Source organism: Phaethon aethereus (genome assembly GCF_964289735.1).
Source record: "Phaethon aethereus genome assembly, chromosome: 5".
NCBI lineage: Eukaryota > Metazoa > Chordata > Aves > Phaethontiformes > Phaethontidae > Phaethon > Phaethon aethereus.
In genome coordinates this window covers 60,162,237-60,179,433 of record NC_138579.1, presented here as the reverse complement: position 1 = coordinate 60,179,433, position 17,197 = coordinate 60,162,237, and the positions used below count along the sequence as shown (strand labels likewise).

Genomic DNA, 17,197 nt, shown 5'->3' with positions numbered 1-17,197 from the left:
CTGGGGGTGTGCTCACCAAATGCAAGGTCTAGATAGCGGAAGAGGAGGTGATTGGAGGGTAATTTGGAAGGAGAAAAGCGACTTGAGTGGGAACACATCTGTCTGAAAATAGAAATTGGTCAAAATTCAAACATGAAGTTGGAAGTTTATTCTCTTGTGTGAAATTCCGGAATAGTCATAGAATTCTTTGGTATGAACTTGCTTTGTGTGCTGTGTTTTTCTCACACCATGGTAAGATCTTGACTGTTGTAGGCCATGTTCCTCGGCAGTTCTGTGCCCAAATGCAGGTATACGAACATGCAGGAGGATGTTCTGTTTTTCTGTGATGTCTCTCATAAGGTGTTTGTAAGGCAGCTAGTATTAGATTATTCCATTTTTAAGTTAAGGTTGACATTCTGCAGTTAGCTTGCCATTGCAGACCTCTATCTGTAGAAATCTTAAAAGGGTGTGAAACTACTGGTTTGTATTACAAGTGACAAACTCTGTACAGACAGAATTAATTTGTATGCCTCTGCTATTTCAAGACAAGGAGCAAAGAGAAATTTGGGGGGAATGTCAAATGAGAGGGATCAAGGGGAGGAAATGGATAAGGACTCAGAAGGCATAGGTTAGATCCTTATGCAGACTTTAGGGGGAAAAGATAGGAGTGTAAGGGAAAGGTGATGTAAGTTGCAGTTGGAGAGGTTTGAGCAAGTCAGTTCTGTATTTTATCCTAAATTTGAGTGTTTCGTGCAGATGGGGAGATTTCTAAATTGGTTTATACTGACGTGGATTCTCTGGCTTACCAGTTTAAGAATGCTGTGAGAGCTCTTTTGATCTGCCAATGTCAATCTCACCTAAGAAAGCTATTTCCTAATGTAATGTCTGTGTATAGACATACATTGATACACTTATTTGTAGGCATTTTGATTTTCGCATGCACAACTATTTAGGAAAACCAAAGATTGTCATAAATCACCATTGTCATCTCAAGATTTTCTTTGCCATCCCATTGGATGTATTTATATGTGTGTGTTGGAGTTGCTGAAAAATTTGTGTGAAAAGTTATCTAATATAAGTATTGCTGTAAGCAAAATAATACATTTTTCGTAAGTTGTTAATGCCACCTTCCAGTCTCTTCTAAGTGTTCTGCTTTGTTTCTGATGTGACTGTTCGAGTTGTGTTACTGTAGAATAATTAGACTGGTTAGTGGGTAGCTAAACTCTTACACTAAAGGAAAATGAGGGAGTAGCCATTCATGAAACACATAAATGTAACTCTCTGAAATATTTTTAGCAGAGACTCTGCAAGTGAATGAGAACTTCTTTCTACGGAACTGAGGTGAAGAACTTCACCATGGGTCAACAAATTTCAAACCACACACAAACTGTAATTAACAAGTTGCCAGAAAAAGTAGCAAAGCATGCCACTCTGGTTCAAGAAAGTGGTTTCCTAACGTATGAAGAGTTTCTGGGAAGAGTAGCTGAACTTAATGATGTGTAAGCTTTGCTTCGTTTCCTTCTTTTTTTCATGTTTTACAGACACCTTGTATGCAGTATATTCTCCTGTGCTGGCTAAGCCAGAACTGGCCATCTGGTTTTGAAATGTTTCCTTCAGTTCTTAAAGTTTCTATAATGGTTGTAATTACACTTCAAAACCAAAGCCGTTTCTCCTCCTTACGTTGACTTTTCTCCAATACTCTTCTTCCAGCAAGTGTTGCTTCTCTTTTAGAAGTTCACAAGAGGTAGACGTTTAGCATATCTTCTTGTTAGTGCTACCTGTCTCCCTGAGTCTTCCCTCCTCCACCAGCCACCTAAAGAGGCAATGCTTCTTCCTCTCTGCCCATCACTTTTGCTAGGAAGTAGCAAGACAAGCCCTATAAAGACAGTATAGCTATGCTAGGAAGGTAGTACCTGAGACAGAATTGTTTGTGACCATTTCTCCCAGCTCTGTGGACAGGCAGTGCTGTTCCTCATCAAAGATGAGATGTGCCTTACTATCTGAAACCAGTGACCAAGATAATCCCAAAGAAAAGGCTGCATAATTAAGACTTTTTCATAGCCTGCCTTTTGTTTGACTGATACATTGATGGTAAAAAGAAATGAACAAAAAAGCAGAGTTGTCATTTTTACCCAATATTTATGGTATAAAATGATATGAACTGGAAACATACACACTGGAAAGGGGCTTTGTGGTGTGTGGTTTTTGGTAGTGTTTGATGTTTAAGGTGAATTTGTATTCAGTTTAGAAAGTGTCTTGTACAGTGTCATACTTTTATGAATGACTTTCAAGAACAGGTAGCTCTCTTCTGGGTAGAGACATAAATTGATTTTGAAGAACATTACTTTATGTTTTGCCTGAGAATCTAAACATATCTCAATATAATTAACTCCAAAATATCAGTTACTCAAGTTTGGGATTTTTTATTTCTTTACAGTGTTTACTTCAGTCTGAATGTAACACAGCTTGTTCTGATTTTTATGGAGTAGACCTTTGTTTCTGTGTTCCATTAAAGAAAAAACAAACCAAACCAAAACACCAAAAATCTCAGGGTCACCTGAAGCTTTCGCCTGACTGCTTCATTATTAATATATACTAACAAAAATACACCTCATCTGCATGTAGCCATTCATGAAACGCACAAATGTAACTCTCTGAAATACGCATTTTTTTTTACATACATGGTAAGGAAATAACCATTTTAGATTGGACCTCAAGATTGTATGATTACTGTAATAAACAGTGAAAGTATATATAAATTAAAATGTTTATAAAGGACCCCTGCTTGCTGGTGCTAGATCAAAAGACTGGCACATCATTTTCTGAAATTCCCAGTGCAATTTAAGTGAAATGGACTGTGTGTTTTATATTGACATGCTAAGAAGGTTGTCACTCTTCAATTTCATGCCTCTGGGCAGTATTGATGAAATCTCTTTAAGGACCAGGAGCATGTAGGTGACCAATAAATAATACCACAGTGGCTGATGTTGCTGATTGTTGTATGTCTAGCACATGATGTAAAACTGATGTTTCTTTATTTCAGTACTGCAAAATTAGCTTCTGGACAGGACAAACATCTGTTATTTGAAGTGCAGCCTGGTTCTGATTCTTCTGCTTTCTGGAAGGTGGCCGTTCGGATAATATGTACTAAAGTAAGATTATTGAAAATTTTAATTTGGTGGGGGTTTTGTGTACAGATATTTGAGGACTGTCACTTTTACTGGTAAAATCCAACACCTGCTACACGTATTTTGAGTATATATTTTGATACAGATGATGTATTTGAGGATACTATTTAAAAATAAATAAAGTCTAAATTCCAAGTCTCTGCAAAAAGCAAGTTAACAAAAACATTTTCATAACTAAGTTTAAAGAAATTATATCTTCCAGTGGAGTTCTTATAGCCCATTAGTTATGGATTCAAATGATTTGTGAGGTCAAGTCATGGTAATCAAATAATACAACAGACTGGGAACTATATAGTTTGATAGCAGTAGAAGTGAGTCAGCAATCCCAAGCATCATTAGTTAAGCTAGTGTAACTGTATATATTCTGATTCCTTAGAAAACCAATCTAAAAGTTAAATGCTTAACTTAGTTTGAAGACTATGACAAAACGTACTACGTTTGCTCTTTCTGAGGAGACTGTTCCCCTCTGTATCCTATCAAGTAACAGCCTTAAATGATCCTGAATCCACTGAGCAATCTTAACATGCAGTTTCAAGCAAACCAACTCTCAAACTTTGTTTGAAACTAGAAGTTTGTAATTTTGTTTGCTCTTAGTTTTCATTAAGGCAGCCATCCCTGTAGGCTATTTTAAGTTCAAATATGAAATGACTGATTATTCCGTTCTTTGTTCTAAGTTTAGCCCAATTTTTTAGGCATTAGGTCCCTACTCAGAACTTAATCCATTTGAGGAGTGATGGTAATTGTCTTACCCTAAAAATGTAGTCTTAACTGTGGTATTCCTCATGATGAAACAGCTGTGTTTGCAGGTCATAAGTCTTACTGAAGCAGACTGCAATTTGCTAACATAGTGATGGACACTTGGGAAGGTGGCTACTGCCATGAGAATTGCAGAGCATTGAAACAATTTAGAGCAGTGTCAAGTAAAAATCTGATATGTAATTGTAAACAATTCTTATGTCTTAAGATAAATAAAACAAGTGGCATCGTGGAAGCTTCCAGAATCTTGAACTTGTATCAGTTCATTCAACTCTATAAAGATATCACCAGTCAAGCAGCAGGAGTTCTTGCACAGAGTGGTACTTCTGAAGAAGCTGCTGAGAGTTTGACGTCTGTGTCATCTTGCCAGGCCAGCTTGTGGATGGGAAGGTATTTTGACACACTCTAGCTTCTGACCACAGTTACAACATAAATATTTTGGACATTGTGTGTAAAACCTGAACTACAAACACCTAATGATCAAAACTGCATACCGTTGGCAGATGCAGACTTTGTGTCATCACAAACGTGAAGAGCACAGCTCCTCTTGTACCACGAGAGCTTTGGTGTACTTGGGTGAAATTCTGTTGGTGCCACCATATCTTAACTTCAGAACAGTCGTTTTAAAGATCAATTCTGATACAAACATGGTATATGTTGAATCTTCTGAATAAGGAAACAGGAGGAAATGGAATCAGCTGCAGCTACAAATCCAGGGGTTTTGACAGTGTTTGTTTAAACAGATTTTGTTATTGTTCCACTTAAACTTTCTCTTCCTCTTTTACATTTTGGCATGTGAAAGTTCCCAGCTGTTGCCACTAGAAACTCATCAATTATAGTAATAATTTAACTTGTAAGACTGGAAGAATGTGAACTGTCTCACACATGTTGACATCCTGCTTTGTTAACTAGAGGAAAAGCAAAAGACTGAGGTCAACACCTGCAATAACTTCAGTACAAACTGAATGTAACAGCGAGAAGCTTGTCACCCTTTCCCTGTGTGGAAAGGTTGCTACCAGTAATTCCTTACTTTTAACTTTCTGAATTAGTTCAGACTTCTCACTCAGTGAGGTAGAGATAGGTTTTACAAGAAAAAGTAATAAATGGTGTAGTTCTCTATATCAACCACTGAAGAACTGGTAGCCTGGTATTTTAACAGAACAAGTTGCTGAACTAGTTAACTGTCTTTAGAATGTGGCACTCCAGCTGTTAAAATGAGAAGGGTTGGCTATGTTGTTGCTCTACAGATACAGCCCGCTGGTTTTTCTAAGTCAGTAGATTGCAGACTGTGTTCTTTTCATTTAATTTCCCGTTTCTCTTGTTTAGAACAAATAATCTTAAATTATTGGCTGTACTGAGTTATTAAAATGCTAGAATTAGGTAGCTAATTGTGGACATTTTTGGGAAAGCATATTTTCTGCTCTTTCTCAAAGATACATGGTTATACTAGAACACATGTATATCTGGAAATGGCCTTTTTACTTCAAACAAACCAAACAAAAAACCCCAGGTGCTTACGCAAAACAACTTCATACATTGCTAAAGTCAGTAAGTAGATGCAAGGTTTCCTAGGTGAGTTTCTTTTTCAATTTTAGACTTTGAGATGGGGGAGATGAGCATCCTTCATGCTTGTAAACTTCAGCTCTTGAGCTAGTATTAGTGACAAATAACAACAACAACAACAAGAAGTACACTTTTCTAATATGCTGGTAATATGCTGGAATTTAGTGAGCTTGTATCTTATCCATGTTTTTCAAGGAAAATACAGGTTGAAGCACCTTCAAGTATTTTACACCAAGGAAATCTGTTTTTCTGTGATATCCTCACATTTGCCTAAATTCTTCTCACCTTCTGGCATTTTTCAGCTCTCCAAGAGCTAGTCATCACTGTCCAAAAATAGCAAATATTATCTGTTTCATTCTTCTTCTTATCTTAACTTCTTCCACTGGAATAATACCCCATTTCTCTAGAACATCCACTTCCTATTCAGAGCATTCCAAAATATCCATAAGTGTTTTATGCTTTCTGATAATGAAGAGACAAGCATTTCCTTAGCTTGTCACTCTTGTATTTTATCGTTTCTTCAGAAACTTAGTTCTGTGGCTAATCTTAGGTTCCAGAAACTTTATAAATAGGGCATCCGTTTTAACTATAATTGCTCGTATATACACCAGTAAATCTCAAAAATTGAAGTGTTATCAAAGGTTACTACTCAGAGTTGCATGGGGGTGGGAAATTAAAGGGAGCAAGTCTAAAGAACAGTGAGCTAATCAAAAGATAGGGTTTTTGGAAACTGTTCTCACTGTATGCGAATCACCATCTGTAATTCTAAAAAAAATCTCCTAGCATTCTCAAGTAATTTCTCAAAAAGAAAATTGAAAACGAAACCCCAAGAACCTACTGAAGAATAAAACAAAAGCATGTTAATTGCTGTCCATTATCTGGCTAATCTGTACAGTTAAAAAATTTCTCTGTATTTGACAGCTCCCAAGATACCTAAGCAAAAGCAGCCTGGTCAATAGTCATTAAGGTAGACTGTCTCTCCCAAAATACCATTCTTTCTAGAATGCTACCTCTGTGTCCCAAGTCACAGAAGGGATTCCCAAATCATGATTTTTGGAAAGCCTAAAAATTTCAGAACATTTACTTGGCTGTCTTGGAAGTGAGCATGACTATGAAATTAGGGAACTTTACACGTCTATTTAGGTTAGTGAAAGCTGAGGATTCTCTGCACCTTTTCATGCTTGAGAAGATACCACTGTTGAGTACTTTAGATATGTATCTATTGTGTGGGGAAAAAAATGAAGACCGATAAAATGAAAATGTGTGTCCCAGGGAGTGATCTAATTTTTAAACTCCACCCAACAACACCACCACCACCTAGAAGCTTAACTGGAAAAGCTGTAATGATCAACTTGAGAGTCCTAATTTGAAGGAACAATCATGAAGGAACTCGTGTATTGCAAGCTAAAACTAGCCTTTTCAATCTCATGAGCAGTTTAACTCTTGGCATTTTGATGGCATGTGAAATTAGTGAACATGTGTTCTACTAGTGATCCTCTCAACATGCATGTTTTTCTGACAAAGTTCGTTATGAAATAGTTCAGCCTGACACTCTGTGAAAGGAAGGCAGATTCTTCTTCTGCCTTTAATGTAAACAGTGTTTCTGTTCTTTTGCTCAGTTATGTGATATGTAACAGTTACGACTTCTCACACTTCCTAGTTGATATGAAGAAGGATTTGCATAACCCTTTGCAAAACCAAAAGCACCACATGACACAAAAAAATAAATGCGTAATCTAACTTAGTTCTTTTATTGCTGTTTGTTGGTAGCTTGAGGCTACGTCTGCTGACATAGGCTGGGATGATGTAACTAGTCCATTCACAAAATTACATGTTCCTTGCAGATAAGCAGAGGTGTTCTTTTCTGTCTATCACTAATTATTATGAAAAATGTAGTAACTAGTGTAGTTACTAGGGCATAAATATAAATCTTACTAGTTATCTGGTAGAAAATAATGTTTTCTCTTCTGCAGGGTTAAACAGTTGACAGATGAAGAGGAATGTTGCATCTGCATGGATGGGCGTTCTGATTTAATCTTGCCATGTGCTCACAGTTTCTGCCAGAAATGCATTGATAAATGGTAATACATACTAAAGGATATTCATTATTTTATAGTATATACTGGTTAACTGACAAGTTTCAGTTTGGTCTGACAGATTCCTTAGTTCCCATGTAATTTAATGGCTGAAGATATTTGCGAGCTCTTGTACATATGATATATAACAAGCTTGAGTAAAATTAGACTGCAGCAGAAGGAAAGAAGGATTTCATAATTTGTAAACATCTTACGAAGAATTTAATTTTGGAAAACGAGATCTGAAAGTGATTTTCAGCTTTTGTTTTGTAATTTACCTCTTTTTATTCTTGTAAAATTACTGCATTCTTGCTCAAAACCTAGAGAAGACAGCTGATGCTGGCATGTTATGCTATTAAAAGCTTCTTTTTAAGGAAAAAAATCAATGGTTTGTAAGACCATGCAAATATGAAGGCAAGTTGGATTGTCTTACCACTTATTTGGGAAATAACTGTCAGAGGGATTTTTTTCCATATATTATGCTTTCTCTTGAAATAAATAGCATACAATTTACTAATTTAAATATATCAGACTTTTCCAGGAAAAGATTTCTTCTCAATAGCAATGTCTTCAAATTTATGTATAACATGTATCTTACAATGTATGTTCAGCTTCAGAGTAAACTGAACAGCTTTTCAGCTTCTGCATCTGTCTTGTACACCAGTTGTTGGAAAACTGAGGGAGAAAAATTGGTTTGTGGTGGAGCATAGCTCTTTGACCACACAGAAGACCTGCAAGGATGAGGCAGGTGTTTGGACAGTCTAGCATTAGGTGATACAGATGTTCTCAGTTAAAGGCTTTTTTTTTTTTTTTTTTACTAGTTAATGGAAATTACTTTTACATTTAAGTCACAAAAATTGTGCATAAGAATTTGTTTTGTGGCTTTTTCAAAGGCTTGTCAAGGAAGTTACTCTTATAACACCATACTTCCACAAGGAAAAAATGTAGTAAAAAGCTCTGGATCTCAGAGTATAACTTGTCATCTCTCTCTTCTGGGAAGATATTTTAACACCTATCAGCAATACAGGGTTTAGTTTAGTGACTGTGGTGGAGAGCGGATTCTTTTCTACTTTGGCTAATGAATCAGCTGAACTCTTAACTAAATTCCAGTTACACCATTCTTTTTTTGGTATACAGTTTTTAAGGTTCATCTCTTCTTAATGTAGGCATATGACAGAGGCTCCCAGCTCAGAAGCATAGTTGTTTGGGACCCCCGAGTTAGTCGGTGGAGGGGGATGGGACCCTGAGGGACCAATTCTAAGCTTCAGTGGGCTTAATGACCCAGGAAAACGGTTCCTTTTTCTCTTTATATAGGAGGCTTATGGGGACTGGTTTCTGAAGTACCTCAGCTGAATATCTAAAGATAGGAAGAATTAATTTAGACTGTAGATTTCCATTTAAACTTTCTGGACAAGTAGCTAGATGCGTTCTCTTTAACATGAGCAAACTTGCTTATGAAGAACATGACTCCAAATTTATCACTCAAAGAATGGAGCTATATTCAGAATTGTTGGCCATTCTCCCTCACAAAGAAAAAGTTTTTAAACAAACAAAAAAATATGTAAGTGTTCTAATCCAGTTAACCTGATCATTCTTGAAGTTCTTGCTGGGTTGTTGGGCTTTTTTTGTTTGGGGGCTATTTTGGCTTTTTTTTGCCAGGAAGAGACCATCAGTGAAAAATACTCGTTTCTCTGGCTTCCTAACAGGAGTGATCGTCACAGAAGCTGTCCTGTCTGCCGTCGGCAAGTGACTGGGGCAAGTGATTCTTGGGTGGTCTCAGATGCTCCTACAGAAGATGATATCGCTACTTATATACTTAACATGGTAGACGAGGTGGGCCAGCCTCACAGACCCTGACACTGGCCAACAAGCTGATAATAGCAGAAGTACCTGAAGCTTTCATTTTCACAAACGTCTGGTTTTACCTCTTGTTGCCATTCCTCCACAGTCTGTCTTCTCTTCTTGGCTTCTATGAATCTACGCTGCTCTTTTAAAACACAGGGTGTATGAGCCAGTGTATGAGTGTGCAGTCTTAATTATTAATCTGTACTTTCAGTAAACTCTTTGATCATTAACAAAGTTTATTTTGACAACAACTTTTGATATTAATTAACAGTTTGACTACTAGGTGAAGCAATTTATAACAGCACAACTACAACTGCTGACTGCTGTTTGAACATCACAGTGTACTGCTACAGAAGATGAACCATGTCAGATGGCTTGACCTCACAGTTCTTATCCTTAAAAGCAGTCCCTTCTAGTTTCATGACAAATGTGAAAAAGATGAGTTAACAGTGGTGATTATTAATTTGAAATTTTACTGCTGGAACTTGAAGATGTCCCACTGTCTGTTCTTCAGTAGCTAATTATTGCTGCTTTTAGGGTTTATAAATACTGATTTCAATCTGATCTGTTAGGAGTTTTAGTATTTATTAATTTAAATCTGTGTTGGAGAATCTAGGCAGCTCTGTAAATGCATTTGTGCACTTCCCTTTATTCTTCTAACAAGATTATATCTTAGAATATTTTTTAAAATACTGTATTTACCATAGTCTTATTAGCGTGGAAACATGAAACAGTTTCATACACAATCCTAAAACAAGCAAATCAGTTTCTTTACAGTTTCTTGATCAAGAACAGCCAAAATTATTTTTCAGCATTAGGCATATCTGAAGAGAATGACTTTATTTGAATTAGCAGTTAAGGTGTAATTTAGTCTGCTGTGGTTTTATCTGCTTGAGTGTTTGAAGTGATGAAATCAGAGTTATAAGGTATACTAAGACTTACAAGGTGATAATCTAAGTAAGGGTGCTGTGCTTTATATCTGCAAGTGCAATATGCTTTTATGTAACAAAAAGAATCTTCTACATTAATAATAATGTTGCTTGCAGTGAGATGTCCTTGTGACAACTTGGGAGAAGGGATATCACAACTGGAGTGCAACAATATTTCTGTGTCTAGCAGAGCAAAATCTTTAAAGAGCTGAGTTTAGACAGTCTAAAATAAATTGTTAGTATGCAGGAAACCCATCTTAAGCCTCTTTTGCGTAGTGTTATGGAAATCAACTGCTATCATAGAGAATTAAGTAATGATTTTTTAAGATATATATTAACAAATACTACTCTTTTAACTTGAAGCTATTGAGTGAGGAAACACTCAATTGTAGCATTTGAGGGAATATCAGCATAAATCTTGGTTACTGTAAGACTGCGTTTTTAATTACCATATCTGTTAAAATTCGATGACGCCATCAGACAAGTGCATAGTATATGGCATGTGCATAGCATACGGCACCCCTTTGAGCTTGGCTTATGGCACAGTTAATGTCTAATTTATCACAGACGTTAAAACAGATAAGTAACGTACTCTTCTTGTGTGTGTATCATCTAAAAGCCACTATGGCTTAGTGTGTAAATCTGTATTTAACTATTGAGAAATCCATTTATGAATGTATATAGCTTAGAACTAATTTTTTCCCTTTGTTAATCCTTTGATATCAGTGAGATATTCTTCAGAAAATGTATGAACTGTTTGGTTGCATAAAGGCAGTTATTACTTGGGCTGAAAATTGTTAATGGTCAGGGATTTTCCACTAAAGTATTTGCAAATACTCCTAATCACACACCAGTCTGGTTTCTTTTTGCTTTTTGAGCTTGCATTAGTCACTGTTCAGAACTTTAAAATAACCTTGGAATTTTTTAAACTTTTTATATCGCTGGAACAGAAAGAGCATCTTAATTAAAGCTTCAGGCTAACTTTATTTTTCAAGTATTTCAAGAATTCTACTTCTGAACTGAGATTTTATACATTGACTTTCTGCTGAGAGTTACATGAACTTATTAAGATGTAATTTTGTAATGATGCAAACAGGTTGTTAATTGCAGCGTAATGACACTTGCAATTACAATAGAAACTAATGCAAAAATTATTTAAATAGTGAAAAAGTAAACTTTGTATTCTGTACAGCTTTTTTTAATTAAGTTGCTGTAATTCACAGTGCTGTGATGTAGGTACTGTAATGTGTGCCTTGTAAAATATATGTACTGTAAGTTATATGGGATAATAGGTACATTAACACTGAAAAACTAGTAATTTGGTACTCGTTGGTATTACCTGGTCTGACGTGCTACAACGAGCAATTTTGGAAGAGGAATCATATTGGCAAGGACATGTCAACAGGTTCCAGAAGCTAGACCTTGAAAATGTGAATTACTATGAATAGCTGTTGGTGGGGGGCATTAGAACAAACTAAACTTTCTTCTGTTAAGTGAGGATTTCTTACAAGTTTAATGTGAAATTGTAATTTAAACATTATAGGTTGTATTAATAGCTAAGGACATTCCAATATATTAAACTTTGTGTATGAATTGTGCAATAAAGTTACTTTGGAAGAAATGTCGAAGTTCTTTTAAGCTTAAGGAATCTCTCGGCTTTGATACCACAAAAGTCTGAAAACTGAATTTTAATCCCAAATTAAAGTAAGTCAGTGCATTGTACAGGTGGTGTGGTTAAAAGTATGCCATTGTGAGTCAGATGTCTCTTAAACTTGGAAGTGTGATGTTAACAGGGTAGCTTAAAATGCAGCTCTGCAAAAAAGACTCAGTTTGATTCTTCTATTTTTCTTTTGTCAAAACAAATAAATAAATTGGAACGTTCTGCAGCGGTGGGAAAAATTAAACAACCAACTCTGCTGCTTAAAAGCACAGTATTGAGGAGCAAGCTTCTTTGGGGAAAGGACTATTTTTTTCAGAGAAGTGTGATTTACTTTTTCCCCAAGTTTCTGATAGCATTTTAAAGCTTAAGAATGCTAAGGTTTGGAGTATTCTTTCTTCTCAGATTTTTCCTGGTTTTTAATAAGAGTTGAAGTGTATAATTAATGTAACTGTTTCCTCTGTCTAGTTACTTGGTTTATCTGTTTGGATCTTTCAAGACAAGTGAGAAATGGGAGAGGAGTTCCTCAACAAATCAGAAAATTAAAATTGGAAGACTTGCCAGTTGACAGACACACCAGGAGGTAGGTGTACTTGAGGAATTAACAAAAGTTTATATTTACTACGTTTCAAGTTTAGGCACCATATTAATGTAAAGTGCGTGTTTCTTTTTTAGTGGGAAATGGTATATTTAACATATATATCTTTCCTTTAAAGAGAATTCTGTATATAATAATAAAGTTTTCCTAATCTATATTCATTCCAGTTCTGGAAACACTAGGCAACCAGTGAGATCTCTGTGCTATAGGTTTGAACTGAACTGTTAAATTCCACCCCTGTGTAGCTGTACTTGCCAAATGCATTATTTTTAGAAGGAACAGCATAGCTATGGTTCTTTGTGCTTTGTGTCCCGCTGAATCCTGAAACAGTAGCCTCCTCAGGGAGCCTTAAAGATGCTTGATGTAAGTGGGAGCTGCACGTTAACCTGTCTGGCCTTAATTCTTGACACTGCATATATATAATTCTTCAATTTTGTATCCACTAAATACACATGCTCTGTAATGAAAGTAATTATATCCTGACTAATACTACAGTAATGAATTATTTTCTTTTTCTGTTGTTAAACCGTTCTTCAATATGACTTACCATAAGGTTTTATCCTCACCTGTTTTACATGGATGAATGGAATTCTGCTTTCTTATTAATGTCTTAAAAATTAGTGATTTCACACCTGAATTTTTTTAGTTGTCATTTCTTCAGATGTTTGGTTCTGAGATCTAGAATTGATCATATGGCAACCTACTCTAAAGACTGAACATTCTTCTCCTGTTGCTACATGTAGCCGAAATTAGCTTGAACAGGGCAGTGTTCTTTTCCAGTAAACACAGTGTAACACCACCAGATAACGTGTTTTGCTGTGGCCTAGCCATGTTCCAATGAATGTTATGTCTGTGAGGGGTCTGACAACACGTTCTACTTCTGTATCATCTGAGCTGTCAAGACATTAATAAGCAGCTGTCTGCTTACCTATTGCTTACCTCACTAACTTATGGCAGAGAGCTTACATGAACTTATTAAGATGTAATTTTGTAATGATGCAAACAGGTTGTTAATTGCGGCGTAATGACACTTGCAATTATATTAAAAATATTAAATGCTGGCCATGGGGTTTGTGGGCCTGAAATTAAAAAAAAAAGATACCAGTTTTGTGAACATGGATGGAACTTTGCCCAGTGTGAAGCTGGTGGAATGAAGAATATTATCGAACAGGTAAATGAGCATCTTCTTTGAGTCAAAGTGCTATTTAAAAATACAAGGTGTTTTTATGAGTTTAAGCTTAAATTTGTCAGAAACCTGCCCTTCTGGAGTTTGTGTATGGAAGAAAGTAGGGTTTTGATACAACAGTCTATGCTTCCATGTTACTGTGGTTCCAGCCCACTTCAACAGACCTTCCAAAAATACTTGTCATGTGAGACAGTACCTGTTAGTCATGATTATTGATTAATTAATTAGTGGTGTTGGTGTCTCACTACTCTATAAACTATTCTCTCTGCTGCTTAACATTTGTATTTAGTGCTTTGAGAGGTATGAGGGAGAAATACACATTCTTCAGTTACAGAAGAGTCTCGTGCTTCATGAGTGCTGCTTGTGTACAGAAGTAAAGGGTTTGTGTACAGAAAGAGACACACATTTTAATCTTCATCTAAAAATCTTTATTACATTTCCTACTGGAGAAAGTAACTTGTGTTAAACATCTTTCCTCAAAAGTCATCTTGACTGTAGCAGAATGTCTATGTTGATACTATTTATTTCAATTTGTCACTTGTTGGTTTCTTAGTTGTGTTCTTTTTGTCAGATACAGCTGTTCTATGTACTGCTTAAGTTGTTTCAACTGTGAGCCCAGAACTGCTTTCCTGCTCCCAAGTTCAGGTGTTCTGATGCTCAGTTTACTATCAAGATGAGGCTCCAGGATCAGGACGAGGTGCCGCATGCCCTACCCGGCTGCCCAGTTTGGATGAGCAGGGAACCAGGGCACCAAGAGGTGGTGGAGGCAGCCCTGCAATACAATTTCACTTCAGGACTTAATGCCAGGCCTTCTGTTGACACAAATCAGACCAGTTTGTTTTCGTTAACACTGAATTGCTTTCAGTCAGCTAAGCTTTTAGCTCCTTCTCCTAAATATTGCTTATTATCTTCTCTGTCTCCACCATTTTTTTTTTCAGTTTTCATGCTGTGGGAGTCCTTCATTTTGGTTTAGTCTTCTGTACTGATAACAGTTTAATTGCACAGGTTTTTAGTTCTACGTGGAAGTGGAGATTTTGAGAGGTGTACACACACAAACAAACACCCTAACCCTACTCTTTTATAATTTATTTATTAGTGTAATGTTTAATGCTTCCACAAGAGACAAAACATAAACGTCATTTAACCCAGGCACAGAAGGAAAAATCAGTTTTTACAGATATCCCTCCCCCTCCCACCTTTTTCAGACATAGATTTTAACTAGGCAAGTAGAACAGAAAGGTTTAGCCACAAGTAAAAAACAATGGTATGAGAAGGTAGCTCTGGGGTGAGAGAAGAAATTGTATTATCCAGTGGTAGAGCATTTAAGTGTGCTAAAGTAACATAACCGAATGGAAGAACATCACTCAATTTTTCACATAGAAATGTTGAAAACCTCAAATAACCATAAACAAACATTTTAGGTGAAAGTATAAAATGCTCTCAACTAACAGATTTAAAGTCTTGGATAATGTTTGAACCTTAACACCAATAAAATCATGAGAAAACAGGATATTCTCCTATTCTGAAGCACCACCTACAATGATGTTCTTCTAGTCCCTTTCTGTTTGAGTAAAACATAAGCTCTGGTGTAAGCAGGCCCAGATCTCAATGCTGTCAGGGGCTGGGGGGGGGAGGGAAATCAGCAACTGCCCTGTCTTGCATTTGAGTAAATGCGTACGGTGCTAACTCCCATGTCAGTAACACTTCAGCACTGGGTCTGCCCTTCATTACATACATATCCTAGGACTGTAAGGTTATTTTGAACAGACATACATTAGAACAAAAGTGCAACTTTAAAAAAGAAAAGAAGCTAAAGTTTTAAGAACTGAACTTGAGAATCAATAACTTTTGCCTAATTAAAAGATAACCAAAAGAGATGTAGTAGTGGAAGCTTGAAAGGATTTTGGTTTGTTGCCCTAGATATAACACTATTAGCTCAATTTATCCTTAAAAGCAGCACACTGGGAAGCACAGAAAGCAGAGCTTGTGGTCACTGCCACTTGTGTGTTATTGTTATTATTGGCAAAATCCCAATTACTGTCCATTAACTGAATATTCAAATCCAGTTTTGGTTTTTTTCTTTAGTAAGAACTACAGACATATTAGAACCTGATGTGTTTGAGGTAAGGAAAGCTGAAGAGGTCTTAGACAAATTTGGTATAACCTAAGTGACAACAAAAGCAGCACTGAGAGCAATCTTCAGGTAAAACAACCCAAGTGAAGCAATGTTTATCAGATGAAAATACTTACACGTTAAATTCTTCAAACCAAGCATGTTGCTTATTTAGCCTGGACGCAGATGCTTTTCTTGGGTAAATAATGTTATATTGATAGCAATTTATTAGTAAGTTGTACTAATGAAAACAAGACGTCTGCATTTTATGCAGCAAAAATGCTTGAACCACTGTTTTCAGACTTCATCCTAAGAAAATTACACTCAACAGTCCTGATAATGCATTATATGAGCTGCTAAATTTTCTAACAGTGAGGCCGGTAGGCATTGTTGACTAAGAACTTTGGACAATTTTATTATCATACAGTTGAGCAGTGTAGCATGACTTTTAGCTGCACAAAGAGTACAAAACCTGGCAGTAGTTTAACACTGCAGACATCAGGCTAGGTCACTGAAGGGCCTAAGTCAAGCCTCCCAGCACCTGTCTGCAAGAATGTTTTGGATGAAGAATGTTTGCAGTCAGTGCAGCTCCCTGTGTCTGACACTGGCTAACTGTAATGGTGACTGGGTGGCTGGAATGCTGCTCCTGTGCCTCAGGCTCCCTCAGAGCAGCCTTACTTCTAGGCTTCTTCCTAAGGATCTTTCTTTAGGTTTCATCTCTCTTTCAGGGCTCTTATAGAGCTGCACAGCTATAGGAGGCGATAGGGAATTCCTCCTTCCCTTACTTTGGTGCCATTTCCCTGCAATCACCATTCAGGACAGCAGGTACATTAAAAGTGTCCTTGTAGGTATTGCTTTGAACTGCCACAGCCTGAGGAGAGACTGTATGTCTTCAATGGATACATACATTTATGCCATTAATGAGTTGTTTGGTACTGGTGATGTCACGCTGGCTACTTCTGGCTGCATTTACGAGGGAAAGTGAGACCTGATCAGCTCTTGAAAGGAAGGATGTAGGTGCTTAAGGCCCAGGAGAAGGGCCTGGCCTAAGAAATACAAGTGACATAAGACATCTGACGTAGTAAAACGTGTAGGGTTCTAGGTCTAGTGAGGCTTGATTGGCTAATATTAATTATTTGCCTTTTATGCATTAATTCTGAATTATTGTTCTAAGATGCCTAACCTCCCTGTGTATTATATTAGATACCCAGGTCTCTAACCGTAGGCTTAAGATCCTAGCTTAGGGACTGTAGGCCTTCAAATTAAGTCATGTCGGACTTACAGGCATCAACATCCTTTGCTGCCCCT

At 36.8% G+C, this 17,197-nt stretch overlaps 1 protein-coding gene across 1 annotated transcript; it reads left to right on the top strand.

Annotated features, from left to right (window-relative positions):
* Positions 1 to 1,293: 1,293 nt before the first annotated feature.
* On the top strand, positions 1,294 to 9,418 carry RNF141 (ring finger protein 141; the record flags this gene model as incomplete). Its single annotated transcript, XM_082001109.1, has 5 exons — positions 1,294 to 1,478; positions 3,023 to 3,131; positions 4,132 to 4,313; positions 7,460 to 7,567; positions 9,268 to 9,418. 5 exons carry the CDS (start codon positions 1,294 to 1,296, stop codon positions 9,416 to 9,418), a joined length of 735 nt encoding a protein of 244 aa, XP_081857235.1.
* Between the last annotated feature and the right edge of the window lie 7,779 nt (positions 9,419 to 17,197).